Genomic DNA, 22,072 nt, shown 5'->3' on the forward strand with positions numbered 1-22,072 from the left:
AATTCTCATATAAAATTAACCATCAGAAATCAATTGTTTATAAAAGGACTGTAAGCTGTCCAGCTCCCGAGCAACCCAGAAGTTCTTTCTGGAATACTATGTTTAGATTAGTCTTCCCAGGTGTCTTTCGATTAACCTAAGTAATAGGTAAATATTTCTTGGAGAACAGTTAAGTTCTCTTTAGTAACCTTCATGTGTTTGACCCTTTTTTAGTATTTTCCTTATACTTGATCTGACCAATGAGAGAAGGTCCCTCAGATCCTTTTCCATGATCTGGATGTTAATACAATAATAAAGTTTGAATGGTTCAAATATTGATCAGCTTATCTTACCAGTAAGTGTTCTAGGGCAAGACACCTACTGATATATATCTACCTAATGCAAATCCTCATAGACAAGGGATGCCCATAATGTAGATCACCAGATGTTTTAAAACTACAGCTTCCATGATGCTTTGTCATTCTAAAGGCATGCAAAGCATCATGGTAGTTGTAGTTTTACAACATATGGGGATCTACCTTTTGGGCAGCCCTGTTATAGATTGTAAGCTTTCTTCACGTCTTAATATCCCCATCCCCATTCTGTAAATCGCTGCAGAATATTTTGATGATATATAAATGTGAATAATAGTAATCCAGCGGATTCATGCAATCTTTTTAAGTATTGAGCACTTCAAAAAGCCCCCCAGTTGGAAAAACGAGTTGTGTTGTGTAAATATTTTTTTTCAGCATTAAAGTATATTTGGCATTCACTAACCTATGTGTCTGACCATTTATTAGACTTTTTTTGTTTTATTGTTTGTGATATGTCAATATTGTTAAGTACTTATATGATATGAATATCTTGGAGCAGAACAATCCCTGCAGGATCTATCTAAAATGATATCCTTGGTGGGGATTATACCACCCAAGCGCTAATATATGGGCGGAGTCACTGCTCTATTACATGTGAGTAGACTATTCTTATATCTATCACATGAGCACTGTTGTCTGCCCTTTATATTTTCTTGTATAATCATCTACCGTATATACTCGAGTATAAGCCGACCCGAATATAAGCCGAGGCCCCTAATTTTACCCCCAAAAACTGGGAAAACTTATTGACTCGAGTATAAGACTAGGGTGGGAAATGCAGCAGCTACTGGTAAATCTCTTAATAAAATTAGATACTAAAAAAATTATATTAATTGAATATTTATTTACAGTGTGTGTGTATGAGTGAATGCAGTGTGTGTGTATGAGTGCAGTGTGTGTGTATGAGTGCAGTGTATGTATGAGTGCAGTGTGTGTGTATGAGTGCAATGTGTATGAATGCAGTGTGTGTGTATGAATGCAGTGTGTATGAGTGCAGTGTTTGCATAGGCTTGGTGGGGGTGGGCATTTTTATAATTTTTTATTATTTTAATACTAATTGTTTTTTTGTTATATTAACTTTTTTTAATTATTATTATTTTTTTATTATTTTTTTTAATAATTTTTCATTATTATTATTATTGGTCCAGCATTGGCAGTTCAGTGGGGGCGAGAGGGGGCTGGCAGAGCTGTAACTTACCTGTCCTGCAGCTCCTGTCAGCTCTCTCCTCCTCCGCGCCGTCCGTGCAGCTCCCTCTGTCAGCTCCCAGTGTAAGTCTCGCGAGAGCCGCGGCTCTCGCGAGACTTACACTGGGAGCTGACCGAGTTGCTGAACGGACGGCGCGGAGGAGGAGAGAGCTGACAGGAGCTGCAGGACAGGTAAGTTACAGCTCTGACAGCCCCCTCTCCCCCCAGTCTGTATTATGGCAATGCAAATTGCCATAATACAGACTATTGACTCGAGTATAAGCCGAGTTCCGGTTTTTCAGCACAAAAAATGTGCTGAAAAACTCGGCTTATACTCGAGTATATACGGTATATGCTGAAAGCCTGACTCCTAGAGCAGGGACACATCCATCAGCAGGGATTGCACCACTGTACACTGTTTTACTCAGAGCTGGTTTTATAGCTTTATCATATGTGAGTGCTATATCATATATTTTTCTGTTGTGTGTCCTGCACCTGGCATGAGATACTCTGCGCCATCACTGGTTATTCTCAGTTTTATTGTATATACCTCCAATTATTTGAAGACTGGACGGATACCAGCAAAGAATATCCCAAGCATTTGTGAACTAATTGGACTTTGTATTTGGCGCAACCTGCATTTGTATTTTATATAAATATTATGTATATATTTTGCAGCACAGTCATAGGCTCCTTTTTTCGCACCCTTTTGGTTTGTCCAAATAGTTTCCCCACAAATCATTTGCACGGCCAATATTTAGATGAAAAACATTTCAGCCAAACCAAATTTTTCCACTGTGCACAAGTCTATAGAACACCTTCCTCTTGGAGTTCTTTTTTGTTGGATGAACCCTTCTTATAAAGGTAACAATGTGTACTGTAATTGCCGGATCATGGCATCATATTTTTTTAGTCATTGTTTTATAACCCTTTTCAGCCAAAGAAAGCTATTTCAGTCGGACATACTCACTTTACAAGGCTGTGTCTTCAAGAGCAGACTGGAACGGAACTGCTTGGTAAAACTCATACCCAATTGCCATCTCGTTTATTGTTATATCTGACTCAAACTACCCAATGCAATTATTCTTGAGATTTCTGTACTTTTCAAAACAAAGACCGCAAATGTTTATACTATTTGCACTTTTATCAATTTAACCTCATTTTAGGGCCTATATAATAATAATTCAAAAGGTACAATCTTCATTCTACTGCTTAACAAAAATGAATACGTTTTTTAAAGAATGAAAAAAAGTTACACATATTTTGAGAAATCAACAGAAAAAATAATAATGATACTATAACAAAATAAAAGAAATACTATTAGAATGTGTAACAAAAAAAGCACACATACAAACAACAAATTGAAAATGTTGGACACAGAAGTGCATTAAAGGAAGCTGACAGCGGATTGCAAAGCGCTGAGTGTAATTCACTTTAACAATGTAAAACAGATTGCATAATAACATATTTTGATTTTTTTTTTCCAACTCACTTGTGACCAATCTCGTGTGCAATGGTAAATGCCGAGCCCAAGCCAATATCTTCATTAATACTACAGCTTCTCTCTGGCTCACACATTCCAGCTACAGAGGCCAATCCTAAATAAACAGAAGGAGACACAAAGGGTCAAGTTGAGGTGTTTCAGTCTTATAAATGCCTGAATTCTTTTTAATAACCTCCACATATAGAAGGAGCAGTTGGCAAAAGGTTAACTTTCTAGTCATTTGCAAAATCACTGGGGAGAATTTCACTTTGCAGGCTAGACATTAATATTTTTTGAACTGCAGTCAGTGCTGGAAAATGTCTAGACTAGGGGTTAGATTTATAAATTTTACTTCTGGTAACTGGGGACCACCTAGTAACATGAGCCAGTAGAGGGAATTGAGCAAAGTATTTCTACTTTCACATACTTGAGGCAGCAAAAAGCAAGAAAGAAAGAAAAAAAAAAAAAAGTGTCCGCATTATTTTTCTAAAGAGATCTGTTTAAGTTTAGTGGGTTCTGAAAAAAAAAAAAAAAACACAAGCAAGTTTTTATTTGCCTAAGAAAAGCTTGAGTGGTAAAAAAAAAAAAAAAAATTGAATTTTTTCGCTAAAACAAAAGCTACATGCACGCTCCAGTGAAAATTGCTATATTTAAATGAAAATATGATATCTGGCATTGGAATGAAGGTATTTTTAAATGCAGGCTTCATACAATTGTACTGTATTGTGAACATTACTGGTGGCAGTATAAACAGCTGTTTAAGGGCCTCTTCTCTGTAGTCCTATAACCCAGGATGCAAAATTTCCTTTGCTTAGTCAGTGCTTCCATTATATACCAAACCATCACCACCACCACCCCCCAGGGCTGGCTCAGCCAGTAGGCGAATGCAGACTGACGTCTGTCTGCTAAAGGTGCCTTCCATTACAACAGATGTGCCCTTTCTCCTTTTCAGGTATATTCTGATATACTTTTAAGTTTGCAGTAACTACATTTTTAGTAGGAGATGTACTTATTGACTCTCCTTAGATCATTTATGGAGCAAGGAACAGAGCTTCATATTTTGGGTGGTGCCTAAGACTTGTGTGCCTACAGGCCTGCCCCCACCTGGACATAAAGCCTTTTCATGTTGCTACCCTCTACAGGCCAGATGTCTATTGGGGCAATGGATTATTTCATACCACCCAAGTGTGCCTTTTTAGGAGGGACATTCCCTGATTTGAGCCCAAATCCAACTGTCCCTATTTCTATCCTGATGCCCCTCTTCTTTTTTTTTTAGGGGTTTCATATTGTTGATAGAGAATTTATCAAACAAGCCTTCATGATATGATTCTAATGCCATTAATGCAATTTCAGTATAATGATACATCAAAGGCATACATCAACAAACAAAAATATGTGTACATAAGTGCACTGCATTCTGTTACTTAACTTGCAGTATACATTTGTGTGAGATAAGGGCTTTGTTTGGATATTATATATATTTAAAAAGGTAGCAAATGCCTAATAAATTACTTTTGCAAATGACAAATGCACAGATATGTATCCCTGCAAAATATGCTTTAACCATATTCAGCTGGGTTACCCATGTCTAAGTTACCAATGTTCGAATGCCCCATACAAGATGGGCCAAAACCATCAGGTTACGTACACGGGCTTTTGGACTGTGTTTGGACATTGTTCATACCATTTAATAAGGTTTGGAGTGTGTAATTCTGGCCTCGAATTAGCAGGAATCGTATCTGGATTTGATACTTTATAAATTCCTTCCCAAGGTTTAAATAGACAGCTTGAGCACTCTGATTGGTTGGTTTCCACTCCAACCACACAGAGTGGAACACAGAGTGCTGTGACAAGCAAGTCTCACCTTATCAGGCTTCCCGACTCCCATGCAGTGAGTACGTTAGTGAGGACTAACATTTTAGAGCTTCATTGCACCCAAGGGAGGATTGGTCTGCTGTACAACAGGTAATGTCCTTCCCTAATGGCACAAGGGAGCTTAAACATTTGGGACATGAGAGGGGACTAACCAACTGAGTATTTGGATGTTCTCAGTATTCTTTAGGCATTATGAATTTTCCTTTAATGAAAACAAAGAAAGTCGATTTTTTTCTCATATTACAATCGTTTTTGCAAGGAAGACACTGCATTTACAAAGATTGTGCATTAACAATATACCTACTGACACAATGACTTGAAAACATGTATAGAACGAATTACCAAGCAATAAATGGAAACATAGATGTATAAAAAATACTACCCTTTTAATGAATTCCACTCAAGATGTGATGGACTACATCTCCTCTGATGCTTTGCCAGCATTATAACTCTAAGACCATTGGACCCCACAATTATTGGGGTACTATGAAGTAAGTAGTGGTGAGCTTAACACAATATGGCCACATGGTGGAACTGAATTTTTATTACCTGAGAAATGTGATTTTAAGTAGCCTTATAGATTTTAGAACTGTATTTTTACATGTGCCCTGTAACTTAATCTGTATTATGTATACATTTTTGTCACTACGGCAGCACCATTCCTGCAAGATGCATGTTTCGGGTGTGCCTCAAATTCCCTTTGGTCTTTACTATGTAAGTTTGAAACCCAGACCAGATTAATTTTGGGTTGAGCACCCCGTCCCGACACACACAAACACCTTCAGAGACCCTTGGCCATCATTTTGTATTTGTTTAATGATACATTTAATGCATCCACTTGGACATGTAAAGTTAACACTTACTGTGAACATTGCTGCAATTTAGAGTCAATAGCCTGAACTATCTGCACCAAGCTCTTTGATCATGCAGACATGAAAAATATAAATAGTGGGGTTCATAGTACTCCCAAATATCCAGAGGGGACCCAGTTAGCCTAAAACTAAGGACATACTTGAAAATTAGAGAAATCTCAATGTATCTTTCCTGGTAAAATATTTTATAAAAATCTACTGAATCTAAATACATGATTACTGCCAACTTCTAGGCCAGTGATTTATCACCATTATCAAAGCCCAAACATTTACTGAAGTTTTTACTTGATCTGCAACCCTTTACCTCCCGTTTTATAGAACAAACATTCCTGCAGGAATGGCAGGGAGTAATACAGTTTAGGAAGGCTGAGATTTTACCAAAATCAAGATTAACACATGTACGACATTTTGCTTTATATCCAATCTCCCTCTATGCTTCAATTATAACTTGAGTTGATGCATTTAAATAAAAGTACTATACTCCAAACAGTTTACCTAAAAAAAAAAACCTTTATAAATATATATCTTTGCCCTAAAAAAACATCTGGGACAGACACATCATTCCTTACAATCTAAACCAAAGAACATTCCATTGCTCCAACCTACAAATAAAATATTGCTACCTCAATATACATAGAATAAGCCACGGTCTAGAAAGTTGGTTATTCAATCAGAAGATTCCATATTTTACAAACTGTTCCTCTACTAAATGTCGGCTTAGCCACATGCCTGTGGCTGAACAAGCCAACCGACTCTTCAATACCCGTCTAACCCAACACTGAGGAAAGTGAAATGAGAAGTCAAAGCTAGATTGTATCAGGTTTGGAAGGAATGCATACCCACAATGAACGTAGGGTACTGTCTGATTGGAAAGACTAACTCACTGTACTGCACAATCCATACAAAGATCTTTTTTAGTACAGTATTCCCATTCAGTTTAGAGAGAATTCCATGTTTTACTTAAGTGACTGTATGAAAATCAATTTACATGGAGCTTCACTTAGAAGAGCAAAAACAAGACCTAATTCAGCCAATTTACATGCTGATTTTATACAATAAATGGAACAACTGTATTTTGCTGGAGAAAAAAAATAAATTGAAAAGCCCATACATTACCATCTATTGCTTCATTAATTCTTGGAAAAATACACACTTGGAAGAGAGCATACCCAAAGGAGAAGTAGGCTCCTTCATCTTCATGAATACCCCGCTACAGAAGAAGCCAATGCCATGTTTGTTCAGAACACAGAACAAGCCCTTAAGATGTCAAGACATGATCAGATTGGCATGTATCATGTTTCCTGTTAACGGAGCCTGCGATTTGTTACAAACTGGCAGATGGACCCAGGACCATTGGAAAGCTTTCACATCCTGAAAGGAATATATTTTTCCAAACCCAATGGAGCTGCAACACTATACAATACTGTAGTGCAAGTTACTCACTTTTACTGAGTTCCATTCATTGCGGGCTCAATAAAAAAATACTAAACGGACACAATATGTGCCAATCTGCTTTAAATCACAGACCATGACAGCTTATATTTCAAAGATCGAGATACAATTTAACTGACGAGTAGATGGATGGTACCATAATACCACCACTTTGCTTTCTTTTGGTTTCTGTTACAGTGGTGTCGCGGGTGGCAAGCGAAAAAGTGTTAAAATGAATGTGATAATGTGTTTCCGGATTCAGATTAGATCCAAATTAACTAATAAAGGAACTAGAAAACAGGAACCACTGAAAACTACTACTATTCCTCGTGGAAAGCAGCAGCTATTTAAACATCTCCTCCCCCAGTTGACAAATGATGTCCTGGTTTCAATCCTCAATGATTCAAAATATTAAAATTCCATAAATGCTCAGCTGGAAATCCATATGTTCACACCAGTTGCTTTGTTGAATAACCTTCACATGAAATAAAGCACACAACGTATTCCAGAACATCAGCGAAGACCTTGTTCATTACTGGAACTTGCTCGTTTCCTCCAACTCGAGGAAACTAACAAATAGAACATGATGGTTTCTCATTATAAAAAAAAAAAAAGAAAAGAAAAAAGTAGAATTGGAATCTACAGACATACATCTGAGAATGTCCACTGTGGTTTCTTATTGAGAAAAGACGATACAATTACCATCACCAAGAAATGTTCTGATGATTATATTGGAAAGTTAAAAAAGTTACTTAGGTCAGAATCCTAACCTGGATGAATGCTACCCACTATACAAGTATACAAAGTACAGATATTGTGTCAGTAAACATCAACATTATTTTGCATTCTGCACAAAGTGTTATTGAGCTATCAAAACAGGATTTAAACAAGACTAAAGCTAACGTTCAGTCAATATTTTACTTGGGAAAGTAACTCAAAATACCACTTATTCTCTAAATAATCTTGTCAGCAACATGATTGGCACGTGGAGACAGAAAACAGTAAATGTTAACACAGTAAGTCACCAACTTAGTTCCTAGAAGAGACCAAGATAGAATGACTGGATTATTTTTTTCTGTTTTCACTTTCTTATTTCTTCAGTTACACACACCAGCAAGATTGTATGTTAGTCATAATAGAGACGAGAATCATGTATTGTCTCCAAACATGCCCAGAATCTATTAGGAATGCAAAAGGACCGGTTGGTGTCAGTCATAGCAGTCACATACCAGTGATGTAACAAGAGAGGCTCCTAGACTAGTCATTAAACCCTTGAAGGTCTTGGAAGATTGGAAGAACATTTTTCCAGATGCCTGGTTTTAGGAGGTATTGCTAGAGCCACTAAATTTCAAAAAAATCTTTAAATATGCCGTAATGTTAATGCTTTCCTAATCTTAAATTCAATGCTTTCCTATAAGCTGAGTTTCACTCGGTTGTTGTAGAGTGAGCACCTCTAGTGGCTGTAGAGTGAGCACCTCTAGTGGCTGTCAGTAAAACTACAGGGCCAAGATGAAGTGGTCTAGGTGCATTTAGCAGTCCTTTAATGTCACACAATGGATATGATACATACCGTAATTGATGTACGCAAGATTTCTTTAAATGAGGGACAGGGACTTTCTTCTTTTCAGACACTATAATTGAGTTTCTGATGCTGCTCGGTAACTTTGAATTATCGAAGGGACACATTTTGCATCACCGATTACAGTTAACAGTACAGACTGTATAAATATTTAAATGTAATGACTTATAAATGTAGGAGTCTATTCACCATATATTCAGTATATTTGAAATTATGTTTTACATTTTAATGACATTATAATCTATTCACTTACCCAGAGTTCCACATGGCTTGTTTTTGTATGTACAAATGTCATACCTATTGAACAGACAAAGAGAGAAAGAATAATTAGCTCAAAATTTTTTCAATGACAAATCATTTGAGGCGTTAGAGTGCATGTATTAAGGTTTTTCTTTAATAATGCTTAAAAAAAAATCAAAGTACTGATGATTAAATATAGTTTCCTATTGGCTGATATTTGTGGCCCAGCATCTAAGGAAATGAAGTGAACACACTTCTGCTGTTCCATAGTTGGTCATCAATGGTTAGTAAAAGGAAGTCTTCCTTTTTTACTTGTAGTCTATTGTAGTATCTCCAAGAAAAGTGAAGAAGCAGTCAGATGTTAAGAAATAAAATAACATGTATTTTAATTCTTAATATTATAAAGCTTTGTCTGAGATTTAAAAGCACTCATACTTACAACTCTCAACTCACAAAGAATATAGGGAGGTACGAAACCATGGCACAAAGGGGGGGAGTAACTCAGCCAAACAGAAAGTATGCTAAAAAGTACTACACCTGTCAATGTTTAATGACAAGTAAGTGCTACTCTTTTTGGGAACTTTTCTCCAGTGTCCCCAGAGCTAGGACACCACAAAAGAAATCTATGACAGAGGTCCCACAATGTGAATGTTGTAGATCCAGAACTGGGAATTATGAGTTTGGAAAATATATATATTTGGTGGACCTGTCATGAGAGATATAGATTTACAATATTCTAACAATCTGCACTTGTTATACAATTAAATGTTTATTTTATTTCCTTTACACTTTTAAAACCTGTATTATTATTTTTTTTTACATAACCCGTCCCCTGCCAAGACCATCAATTATGTTTTAGTCGGTGTTACACTTGCCGTAAGATACACCTGCATCCTCCTGTTTGGGAAAGCACAGACTTGCTTTCTGTAACAGGTTCAAATGCCACAACAGTTTATGTTGGCTTTGTTGGGCGTAAATAAAACTGATCTGTTTTTTTCTCTGAATTCTCAGATTGTCTGTTCAAAGCTGCCACAATAAATCATTCTGGCTCTTTCTCTCCATGTTGCTGCACTCACACAGAGTCTGCCCCTCCTCCATACTTCCCCTTGCAGGCAATGCTTATTCTTAGGCTAAAGACAAACAGGAGAGACACCAAGAGGAGGGTTTCCTTCCTAACAGACATGCAGAGCAGAGCACAGCTTTCTTATCTCTGTGGTGATTTGCAAAGATTAGACAGACTGAACTGTCTGAAAGGAGGGGGAAGTGCTGTTTTTTTAACCTCTGATTTTCGAGAAATCTCTATAATTTAAGTTAAAGTTGCATTTATCGTGACTCTTTAATTCCCATGTGTCAATGCAGCTGAGGGTGGATGGTCTCCATGTACCATGAAAAGGTACAGTTCTTGTCAAAATGCTCTTAAATGGCAAAAAAAAGCATGGCAAGACTAAAAATTAATATGCAACAAAACTACTGCACTGAGCATAGCAGTGTATATAAAATATGTCTGCGAAAGCATGTTTATGAATAGATCAGTGCATAATTTCTCAAAATGAAAAGCAAGAAAAAAAATAGTGATTTTCTGCATTGCTAATGGTTAGCCAGACGAAACTGTATTCTTTAAAGTTTTGCACAACTGTTTTTAAACAAATGTGAACATAAGCATAAAAAGCTCTCACAGGGCTGTTTTGGATCTCACAATTTACTATAGGGGAGGTTGAATTACACAATTTGGATATTTTGCATCTCATAATTTAAGGGACATTAGAATTTCAAAATAGAATTAGAGTACATGCAATTACTAACATGTACAACAGTCAGATTTATTAAAATGATTCCATTAGATCACGACCCCTACATTCTGCCCCTCACCAACTTTTGTGGTATGTCATATACCATCTTCATACACTATAGTTTATTCAATGTACTTTGAGATAAACTGAGATGCAGTGAAATAACTGACTTATACAATTGGGATTAAAATAACAATGGAAAAATATATCAGATGCAGGAGATTTCATTTTCAAAAAAGGTATTGGCCTTAAAGAATTACTCTAACATTTTTTTATGAAAGCCTGCTTTTTTACTTAAAGGACCACTCTAGGCACCCAGACCACTTCAGCTTAATGAAGTGGTCTGGGTGCCAGGTCCCTCTAGGATTAACCCTTTTTTTAAAATAAGCATAGCAGTTTCAGCCGATGACGTCGCGAGGAAGGAGGAGAGGAGGAGGAAAGCTCCCCGCCCGGCGCTGGAGAAAGGTAAGTGTTTAACCCCTTCCTCTCTCCAGAGCCCGGCGGGAGGAGGACCCTGAGGGTGGGGGCACCCTCAGGGCACTATAGTGCCAGGAAAACAAGTATGTTTTCCTGGCACTATAGTGGTCCTTTAATAATGCCCTACTGGACATTATGTATTATGTCCTCCCCCTTGTAAACCTAAAAATGAAGGGTTAAAGTTACCTGAAGAACAGCATCGGGTGAAGCTCCCAGCACTGCCTTCCACATCTGATGTCAGCGGTGTGTGACCATGGTCCAATAAAATGTTTCTCATAGAGAAACATTTGACTGGACTATTTGCCCGGCTCAGAGCACATGTACACATGTGCAAAGAACAGGCAATGCAGGGAGAGAGGGAACGAGAGAAGAGCAGGTGCGCTGCCTGCAAGGGAGAATCACCGTACATCTATGTTCTCTTCTAATCTCTTCTAAAAGCAAAAGTGGTTATAGTTATTGGAGTAACCATATAAATCTGTTTTCAGCTCACTGTTTAGGCAACGTACACCTTCTCCTAGCAGTTTCCAAGATGATAATACGTTTAGATGCTGCACTTCAGACAGCAAATTAGATAAATATCTCCCTGAACAGAAAGATTAATAGTTCTATTCTCAGAGAAATTAGCTGCTCTGAAAGCCGTGTAAACCTCTTACTTAGTTACATAAGCATCATGTGTTCAAGTATTCACACACAGTTGACTACAAGCTAATGGAAAAGTGAGATAAAAATCTGGGAAAGAACTTGATATTTGAGAATAGTATTCTTGTAATGACTATATACTATAACAATTAACTCCTTCCCTCTACATCCCAGGTATAAACATACTAACTATCTTGAGTTACCATCAGATTGGTCGAGTTTCTATCTTCACCATATAGAAAAACTAATTCAGAGGGAATATAAATGTCACCCCTCCCTTAGCCTGCAGTATATATAATGCATAGCAGTGTGAAAATGTATGTGTGTTTGTGAGTGTTGGAGGGGGGGCGGGAGGGTTCTGAGCACATAAAGTACACTACAGAGCTTCTTTGCAGGCATAATCTGTATGAGCAACACCCAGATGCCTATTTACAACTAATAAATATTGTAGCCTATAAAGGGATTCTTAATGCACTACAGCTCAAGTGGGTTTATCCTCTTAACAGGGGAGTTGAAGAAATAAAAAGGGAATTGCAAATTATAGGTCAAAATAGCTGAGCTGATGCTTGTATCCAATTTGACTATTTTGGCAAAAGATTACAATGTCCTTGGCAGTCCTCCACAATTATTGGCTTAGTGAACAATCTAACTTGAAGATTGAAGGGGCAGCTATTATTATCAAACGCTGAGATAGCGGACATGAAATAATATACAGAAACTGGTAGAAGCATTGATTTCTTGTCACTCCCATTAACTGTTCGTCCTTATCCAGACAGTTTTTTTTGGAACAAATAAGATATTTATTTTTTTTTGTTTGTAAAAATGTGTAGCAATATTCAGTCTTGTGCCATCGATCCAATGGTCAAACCACAAATCAGTTTAATTGTGTGTCAGCCAGTGGACTGTCTGAATTTTCCGCAAGGCAGTGCAAACCACAATTTGCAGAATGCTTATTGGCAACATGCCAACTGGATGCCAGCCAGTCAACAAAAAGATGATAACTGGATATTTGTGATGACCTGTTCTATAACTCTTTGGGCACATAAGAAAAACAGCTCCTTCTCCTTCTCAAAACATTTTGACCATTTAAGCATCCTAATTCTGGGTTAAACCCATTTTTTTCCCGCATTAATTCCCTCACTCTAATTTAATACATATGTGTACTTTATAAAGGCAAAGATTATCCGCTTTTTTGGTGAAACTGACTGAACTTGTTGCCTTTATTTTTCAGACAAATTAAAGCATTTACATTTTTCTTTAAATATGGGCTCATATATGTATGGCACCAACAATAGCTATGGGTCCTTCCCATGCCAGTTTAGTTCAATTATGAATTATAACAAGGCCAAGCAGACTTGTACTGCTGCCTCCTTCTGCGTCTTTATTATTATTATTATTATTATATTATTATTTATATAGCGCCATCACATTCCGTAGTGCTGTACAATGGTGTTATTCCCCAGAGTTCTGCAACAGAGACATAAGGAGACCTGGCAAAGGAAACGCACAACCATATTTTCAGCCTAATCAAGTTTGGCCAACCAAAGCCATGATGGGAGAGGGAATGTTTCATCTGTAGTCCTGATCATGCTTCACGTCAGTTCACCTGCTTTCATCTCAATAGCCTTCCAGGATAAACAATGCAACCAAAGCTCTGGTTTATTCCATCATTATCTTTCACCTTGATTAAATGCTATCCACTGTTAAGCAGGCTGACATGTGCCTGAATTAGCCAAATGCAGTCTGTAATGAATACTACTGCAAGGCTTATGTCCACAACTACTTTCCAGTCTCTAATCTGGCTTGCTCCATCCCATAGAATCATTATTAGATGCATTAGATTCTGGTATTCAACTCCAAGTCTCGCCAATGGGGGTCTCTACTCTCTGACAATGATTTTCATTTGTCCTCTGCTTGCTCCACCCTTTCAACTTCTGTAGAGCAGCTTCTTTTTGCAGAATGCACCACATTCACCCACCAAAGTTTAATTTAAAAAAAATACTTCACTTTTTCTTCTATGTCTGCTCTAATGCTTCTATATTACTCTAGCTAATGTATATGTCACTAAATTGATATTTAAATATATTTGATAGATTGCCATGGATATCATCTATCGTTTATTCTGGATACACTTCATTTTACCTTGAAACTTTAACTTTAATCTATGCTAGCTAGACTGTGAGCAGGCCCTTAATCAATTTCTGTTTGTTTGCCTAAATGTGTCATTTCAAAGTTAGTTTATTTTTCCTCTGTTTTCTCCTCTGTTTTTCCTCCAAACAGATGTTTTTCTCGGTCACTTATATCCTCCGTCACTAACTTTCTTGGTCACTCCTCAGCATCTTTTCATTTGGTCTGCATCTCATGAATGTCCTTCTTTGTAACCCAAACACCTCAAACAGATTTGTCTGTCCATAACACTTTTTTCCAATCTTTCTCTGTCCAACGTCTCTGTGTTTCCATCTTGATCTTTTCTTTTTATTGGCCAGAGATATGGATTTTTCTTTGCAACATTGCCAGCAACCCAGAGTCGCCTCTTCACTGTTGATGTTGAGACTGGTGTCTTGCGGGTACTAATTAATGAAGCTGAAAGTTGAGGACTTGTGAGGTGTCTGCTTCTCAAACTAGACACTCTAATGCAATCCTTTCCTATCCTAATGTTTCTAATACCCCACCTCCTATAGACTGTAAGCTCATTTGAGCAGGGTCCTCTTCAACCTATTATTCCTGTAAGTTTTCTTGTAATTGTCTTATTTATTGTTGCATCCCCCCCTCTCAAAATATTGTAAAGCGCTACGGAATCTGTTGGCGCTATATAAATGGCAATAATAATAATAATAAGCATGTCAAACTCAAAGTCTAGCACGGGCCACATAAACAAAGTTTAAGTTTATGTGGGCCACAAAAAAAAAAAAGTACTTAACTTTTCATAGAAACATAGGTTTATTTTTATACCGCACCCCCCTCTATTAAATCCCAGCACCCCCCTCTAGCCAACAAGTAGACTCCACTTACATTGCCGCTGCCAGTATGCGACTCCGGAGTCCGGCCTCTGGTATTCCCCAAAAGGCACCATTCGCACCCTGTGCCAAAGCGGATCCTCCCGCTACTTCTTGAAACCCTGTGAAGGTGGAGCATGTCGACTTCACGTCGGAATGTGACATGTCCAGCCGTGGCCATCAAAACACTGACCGACACACTCACTGACAAACACACAGACAGATATACACACACACTGACTGAGACACACACACTCACTGACAGACAGACACACTCACTGACAAACACACAGACAGATATACACAGACACTGACAGACACACTCACTGACAGACAGACACACACACTGACAGACATACTCACTGACAGATATACTCACTGACAGACACACTCACTGACAGACACACACACACAGACAGACACACAGACATACACACACACTCACTGACATACAGACACACAGACATACACATTCACTGACAGACACACTCACTGACAGACATACATTCACTGACAGACACTCACTGACAGACACTCACTGACAGACACACACACTGACAGACATACACTCACTGACAGACAGACACACACTCACTGACAGACACACTCACTGACAGACACACTCACTGACAGACACTCTCACTGACAGACAGACATACACTCACTGACAGACAGACACACTCACTGACAGACACACTCACTGACAGACAGTGTGTGTATGTCTGTCAGTGTGTGTGTGTGTGTCTGTCTGTCAGTGAGTGTGTCTGTCAGTGAGTGTGTGTCTGTCTGTCAGTGAGTGTATGTCTTTCAGTGTGTGTGTCTGTCAGTGAATGTATGTCTGTCAGTGAGTGTCTCTCAGTGTGACAGACACACTCACTGACAGACATACATTCACTGAAAGACACACTCACTGACAGACATACACACACTGACATACACTCACTGACAGACACACACACACTGACAGACAGACAAACACACACACTCACTCACTCACATCATTCCCTGGGGTCCAGTGGTATCTTCTATCTGGAGCTCAGTGTTCCTGCTCCTCACTGCTAACGGCGCCTGGCATCACTACAGACGGCGCGAGGGAGCAGTGAGGAGCAGAAACACTGAGCTCCCTCAATGCCGCCGGTGTCCTGCTTCCTCTCCTCCGGCTGGGTAAATAATAGCAGAGTAGGCACCTGCAATGTGGAGAGAGCAGGTGCCTACTCTGCTTTTACACCAGCATGTACTCGCGGCTCGCCGGACCGCAAGGAGGTCCATTGTGGGCCGCGAGTTTGACATGCTTGCTCTAATGTATTTATTATCTTGCTCACTTGTGCACTGGGGCAACCCACTCCTCTCTTTCTTGTTAGAGACAGTTTATGCTCTTCTGTGAAGACACTAGTACACAGTGTTCTATGAGATCTTGACATTTGTTTTACATGGAATAGCCTTAATTTCTCAGATCAAGAATAGACTGATGAGTTTCAGAAGACATTTCTTTGTTTCTGGCCATATGAGCCCAGAATTGCTGATGTATCAAATATTCAACTGGTCAAATAAAGGACACTTTTATTGCTTCTTTAATCAGCACAACCGTTTTCAACTGTGCTTAGATAATTGCAAAAGTGTTTTCTAGTGATCAATTAGCCTTTTTAAATAATAAACTTGGATTACCAAACACAACGTGCCATTGAAACACAGGATAGATGGTTGCTGATAATGGGCCTCTGTAGTCCTATATAGATGTTCCATTAAAAATCAGCCCTTTCCATCTACGGTAGTTATTTACAACATTAATAATGTCTACATTTACACTGTATTTATGTTGACGTATTTGATTATTATTAAATTATTTTATTAAGTTATTTTAATGGACAAAAAAAAAATCTGCTTTTTTATTTTTTCTTGAAACCAAGAACATTTCTAAGTGACCCTGAACGTTTGAACACTAGCAGTGGGTGAGTGTGTATACAAAACCCACAAAATCTTGTACTCGAGGACTTCTTTTTAGCTTAGGACCTGGTACAGCGTTAAGCAAATAATCCACTTTCAAAAACTGCACTGCAAGATAAATAAAGTGCTTATTGGTGGTTTTTGTCTAGAAGTCCCTAGAGTGCTGTTTTTGTGTGTGTGTGTGTGATAATGATGCTCCCACCTATCTATCCTCCCTTATACACAAGTATGCCCGTCTAGGCCCTTATGATCTGCTGAAGACTTACATCTATCTTCTGTCCATACTCCCACCTCTGTTGCTCGCCTTCAAGATTTCTCGAGGGCTGCACTGTTCCTGTGGAACTCGCTTCCCTCCTCCGTCAGATGCTCACCCAGTCTCCACTCCTTCAAAAAATCGTTAAAAACCCACTTCTTCATAAAAGCGTATCAATTAAACTGTTAATAGCTCCAAACTGATTCCTCTTCTGCAACTGTCTCTAGTCTAATACTATCCTTACCTTTTGTGTCACTTTACCCCACTCCCTCTAGCATGTAAGCTCATTGAGCAGGGCCCTCAACCCCTCTGTTCCTGTGTGTCCAACTTGTCTGGTTACAACTACATGTCTGTTCGTCTACCCATTGTAAAGCGCTGCGGAATTTGACGGCGCTCTATAAATATCACAATAATAATAATAATATTTATAAAAAGTTCATAATATGTCATAATGGTTTCCATACAGATATATAAATATATATAAACATATTTTTATATGTTTATAGCAAAACTCAGTGGTTTTATTTGCTCTTCTTCAACAGCTTGTAACTAATCTTGTCCTGTTCCAAAGCTAAAGGCGGTAAACATATTTAACGTTCTGTCAGCAGCAATGTAATGGTTGCTTTCACCACACGTCGTCCATTTAATAATATAGTAGGCACTGCACGCAACAACATATTTTCAACAATAGAGAAAGCAACCAGTTTTCTTTTCCCTGCCCAAAATCCACTGTCTGCCTGGTAAAACAGAATGCGGTACACCACAACAGCACTCTTGTCCAAAAATAAAATATTCATTCTATTTTATTTGCTGGACTCAAAAAAGAAATACAAAACCAAAAAGCAGCAATTTTAGCCAAAAGGAGGGTATGTACAGTATAATATAATGTATGTTACAAAAATAGCTTTTCCTATTATTAGTTTTGCATGGATTTATTAACTCCCACAGCTATCCCTGTGTCTGTTGTACACATATGATACCATTGTAGTAGGTTTGCTGATGGAGGCTAAAATTAAAAGAACACTCTACGTACCATAACAGCTTATGCTCATTCCATAGGTTATAGGGCAAAATGTTTCCACGTTATAGAATTGTCTTGCTTGACTGAAGACTTAAGGGTGGCAATTTGGTAAAACTGAAAAAAATTGCTTGTTTGCCCATTTTAATTTAGGACTTTATGCATGTATATATATATATATATATATATTTTTCTACAATAAACAACGATATAGATTTGACAGGTAATAAATCATTAGAAATTTGAGTACAAATAAACATATCAGAGTATTTTTATAGTCGTATCTAAAAGGAACACTCCAAGCACCACAACCACTGTAGCCATATTATAAGAAGTCATACTGGGGCAGGGCTTAGCTCAGGAGAGTTAACAGAAGTTCTCACTGAGGAACATCCTGCTTTTAAGAAGTGGACCTTAGCAGACCCCAGATAAGAAATCGAACCATTCAAAAAAGGGTTTGATTCTTCACAATCGAGGGGGCGCTAGGGCAATCCAGGCACTATAACCACTACAGTGGGCGTTTGTTGCTACAGCACTCGGAGTGGTCCTTTAATTATGTTAACCTAATGTCAACATTTAACCATAATGTCATGGTCTACAATAGCATAACACTTATTATAAGCGGCCTTTATCTTTCAAGCACACTTGCCTTGATATGGCCAAAATGGTAATGAACCAACTTTTTATTTTTATTTTATTTTTTTGAAAATGAAAAAAAAGAACTGTTGTAGTTATTAACTACTGTAAGCTGGGGTTTGTGTAGAATTTACCAAGAGAATTGAAAATTTAGGCTACAATAGCCAGATCCATCAAATGTTCCTGACTGACTTCTATGGCTGATATAAAGTACCTTTGTCAGCTCTCCACAGTTTTTCTGAATAAACCCCACTGCTTCTGGAAAAATCCTTTAAATGCCAGGCTTCTGTTACTATCCAAAACACAAAGCAGTGATCAGTTTCTACAAAGTGTTTTAAGGAATAGTCACAAAACCATAAACCCTACTTAATGCAGAAAAACACCTTCTGTTATTCTGTTCTACAGATCCGGTAACAAATATGCTCCGACAAATCTGTAAAGTCAATGTGCACAGAATCATATGAGTCACATTTTACAATAAATCCATCCACTGCTGAAAAACTGTGGAAACTGAACTAATATGAACTTTTAAGGGCTCTGTATTAACTCGTTTTTATAAACAGTCTGAAAATGCCTAAAGTCCTTTGTTTCCTGCACACTCATTAAAAGGGAAAAAAAAGGGAAAAATGTGAAAAAAAGGGTAGGTTTTATGACCTCTACTCAAAGGAATCCTGCCTGACCTTTTTGTTCTCCTAAACATCCAGCTTCATCAAATGACAAAGCACAAAAGGAAAGAAGTAGGTGTAAAGTCCGAAAATGACTACTTTGACCTTTGAGGCCCTGTTAAAAACATGCCTCTTCTCACTCCCATACAGTTGTGCTCTGGTCCAAATTCAGCAGGCAACTGTGAAAGACCTTAGTCAGGGACTCAGCCATAGTTGTCATGTGCCATATATCTTTGAAAGAGAATATTAGATGGAACTATGAACTTGTCGCTAAGCAGAAATAAGACAAACCTTGTCTTACAAAAGAAAAATAATAATGGGCTGGGAGGCACAGAATAAGAGACAAACAAATATATGCATATATACAACACCACACATCCTAAATGATATTACACTTGCACTATATGAATGTATGTGCATTTTAACGTGGCCTTGTCTATGTTCGTAATTAATGGATGTTAATAGATGTTTTCTAGATTATTATTATTATTGGTATTTATATAGTGCCAACTTTTTCCGCAGCTCTTAACAATATTATAAAGGGGGAAATTAAACAACAAATGAGACAATTAAAAAATGTTATAGGGGACAGGGCCAAGCCAGCAAGCTGAACGGTCGCATGAAAGCTGGACTCCTGTTTTACATGCCGTTTTACTGCCGATACTCGCCAAACTTGAGACAAAAACTAAACCAGGGAGCACTACTTAAATTAAGGGTGACCTGGTGACAAGCCTGATACCTTATTCAAGTATTGCGGAGGCCGGGAGTCCAAGTTAGCTAGACGCGGCCCAAAGATGATGGAACTGGGGAGAGGCGGACGCTCTCCCCGTCCCTACCTCGGAGGTGCAGACCCACGACACCCTGTTCCCCCCCCAGACCGGTGGGGGTTATCCCGTTCAAATCCTGAGAGGATACCCCCCATGCTAAGCACCCAAAGTCGGAGCTCTGTGAGCAGCGGGAAGACGCGAAATCCTGTAAAATGGCCGCCGCAACGTGTGCTTGAACTGCAGAGAAGCCTGACTTCATGTCCAAGCTAGACGATCTAATTGCTGAGTTCTGGAAGAGGATGGCATCTAGGGAGCAGCAAGCCCAGGCAAACAAACCTGCTAACTGCATTCCCACGGTATTGCCGGCACGTTCCCAACGCAGGCACACACTTCCCCCAGCAACCAGAGCCCAAAAGTGGCGCCAAAGAAGATGACGCTCCCTGCCGCCTGCAAACCAGCGCGAACGACCCTTCCGATTTGAGACACCTCACTGCAAACAACCACCCTGCCAAATCCAGCCTACAACCAAGGCAAGCGAAGAGGACCCTCTGGGTGTTGCCGAGGGATCCCGGGCGGTACCCATTGAACCTCTTCCACCATCATCACCCAGACGCAAACCCCCGAGACCAGCGGATGAGCCCTAACTGTATACCACCAGAGGGAATTGGATGAACGAGACGCATGCAAGCTTGTACTTCCGTGTCCCTGGAACTTTGACCATGGTACCCACATTTCCCTACCATAGACACGCGGATTCCCTTGTTCGCAACTGCCACACCAAGGGCCCAAAGCTTGAAACTCCAGGCGACTGCACGGACATTCCCAGCATAGCCTGTATGGTTTTATGATATGATGTCTCTCTCATGACACTCACATGGTAGACATGCTGAAACACACCCTTACAAATCTGTGTGCTTAACTAAGCTTGGAAGTACACATGATGCCTCTCACAGCTTTTAGAGCCTACATACACTTTACCTTAGTGGACTCACCCCAGCTTAGTACTCTTATTTTAAGTGATTAGCTGATCTCATTCAGTACACTTAGCTTAAGCACTGACCATAGTTTACCTTGCTTGTGTACCTTCTAAGAGCCAGCACTTGTAATGTGTTTTTCTCACCTGAGTAATTACTCTATGTGCCTGGCGTGTTCCACACTAACAGCCTGATTAAAGTCTCTATATCATTTATAGTACGGGAATTGTCCCACTTAAGCCTGTACTAACACGACTCTCACTCCTTATGTCAGCATTTTCAATCTGTCTAGTACCGAATCTATCTTCTTATATGGCTGACACAGAGACCTCTCTTGAGACTATTATACTTTCTAATATAACATGTGCACCGTAAATGTATGCCTAACACTTGTTTACACTTGTTTACAAATGTTGAATTGACAGGTGAGCAACTGCTGTTGTGGCATTGCATGCTTCTTTGTTTCTCACAAACACAATAAAATAAAGAATTAAAAAAAAAAAATGTTACAGGAACAATAGGTAGATGAAGACCCTGCTCGGACGAGCTTACAGTTAATATGCACAGGGGTTTATATATCTGCAATATTCAGTTCATATCCTTATTACGAGATGGTTTTAGGTATGCTTGCATTGTCCTCTTTTTAGTTGCACATGAAGAAGGTTTGATTTTTGCATGTAATGTCAAGTTTATAGCTGCACAAGGAGTTGGCTTTATTTATGCTTGCAATGACTGGTTTCTATCTATAAATGAGAGCTTTGCAGGATGCTGATTTGAGGAGAGTAAAGGTGGTGGTCCAGTGACATGAACTTGTCACTGGCTCTGCTTAAAGGGGGCAGACCTGACCAGAAAGGGGGGCGTGAGGGAATCCAAACTACCGCCTGATCATGCTAAT

The 22,072-nt window shown here is 38.8% G+C and overlaps 1 protein-coding gene across 1 annotated transcript in view; it reads right to left on the reverse strand.

Moving 5' to 3' along the window:
- ADAMTS6 (ADAM metallopeptidase with thrombospondin type 1 motif 6) overlaps nucleotides 1–22,072 on the reverse strand; it is a 249,235-nt gene that overhangs the window by 138,932 nt on the left and 88,231 nt on the right. The window contains exons 7-8 of the mRNA XM_063454066.1: nucleotides 9,032–9,075; nucleotides 3,031–3,136 (exon numbers count right to left, since the gene is read on the reverse strand). Of these exons, the coding sequence (XP_063310136.1) occupies nucleotides 3,031–3,136; nucleotides 9,032–9,075 (150 nt within the window). The remainder of the gene's footprint in view (nucleotides 1–3,030; nucleotides 3,137–9,031; nucleotides 9,076–22,072) is intronic.

Source organism: Pelobates fuscus, chromosome 5 (genome assembly GCF_036172605.1).
Source record: "Pelobates fuscus isolate aPelFus1 chromosome 5, aPelFus1.pri, whole genome shotgun sequence".
Taxonomy (NCBI): domain Eukaryota; kingdom Metazoa; phylum Chordata; class Amphibia; order Anura; family Pelobatidae; genus Pelobates; species Pelobates fuscus.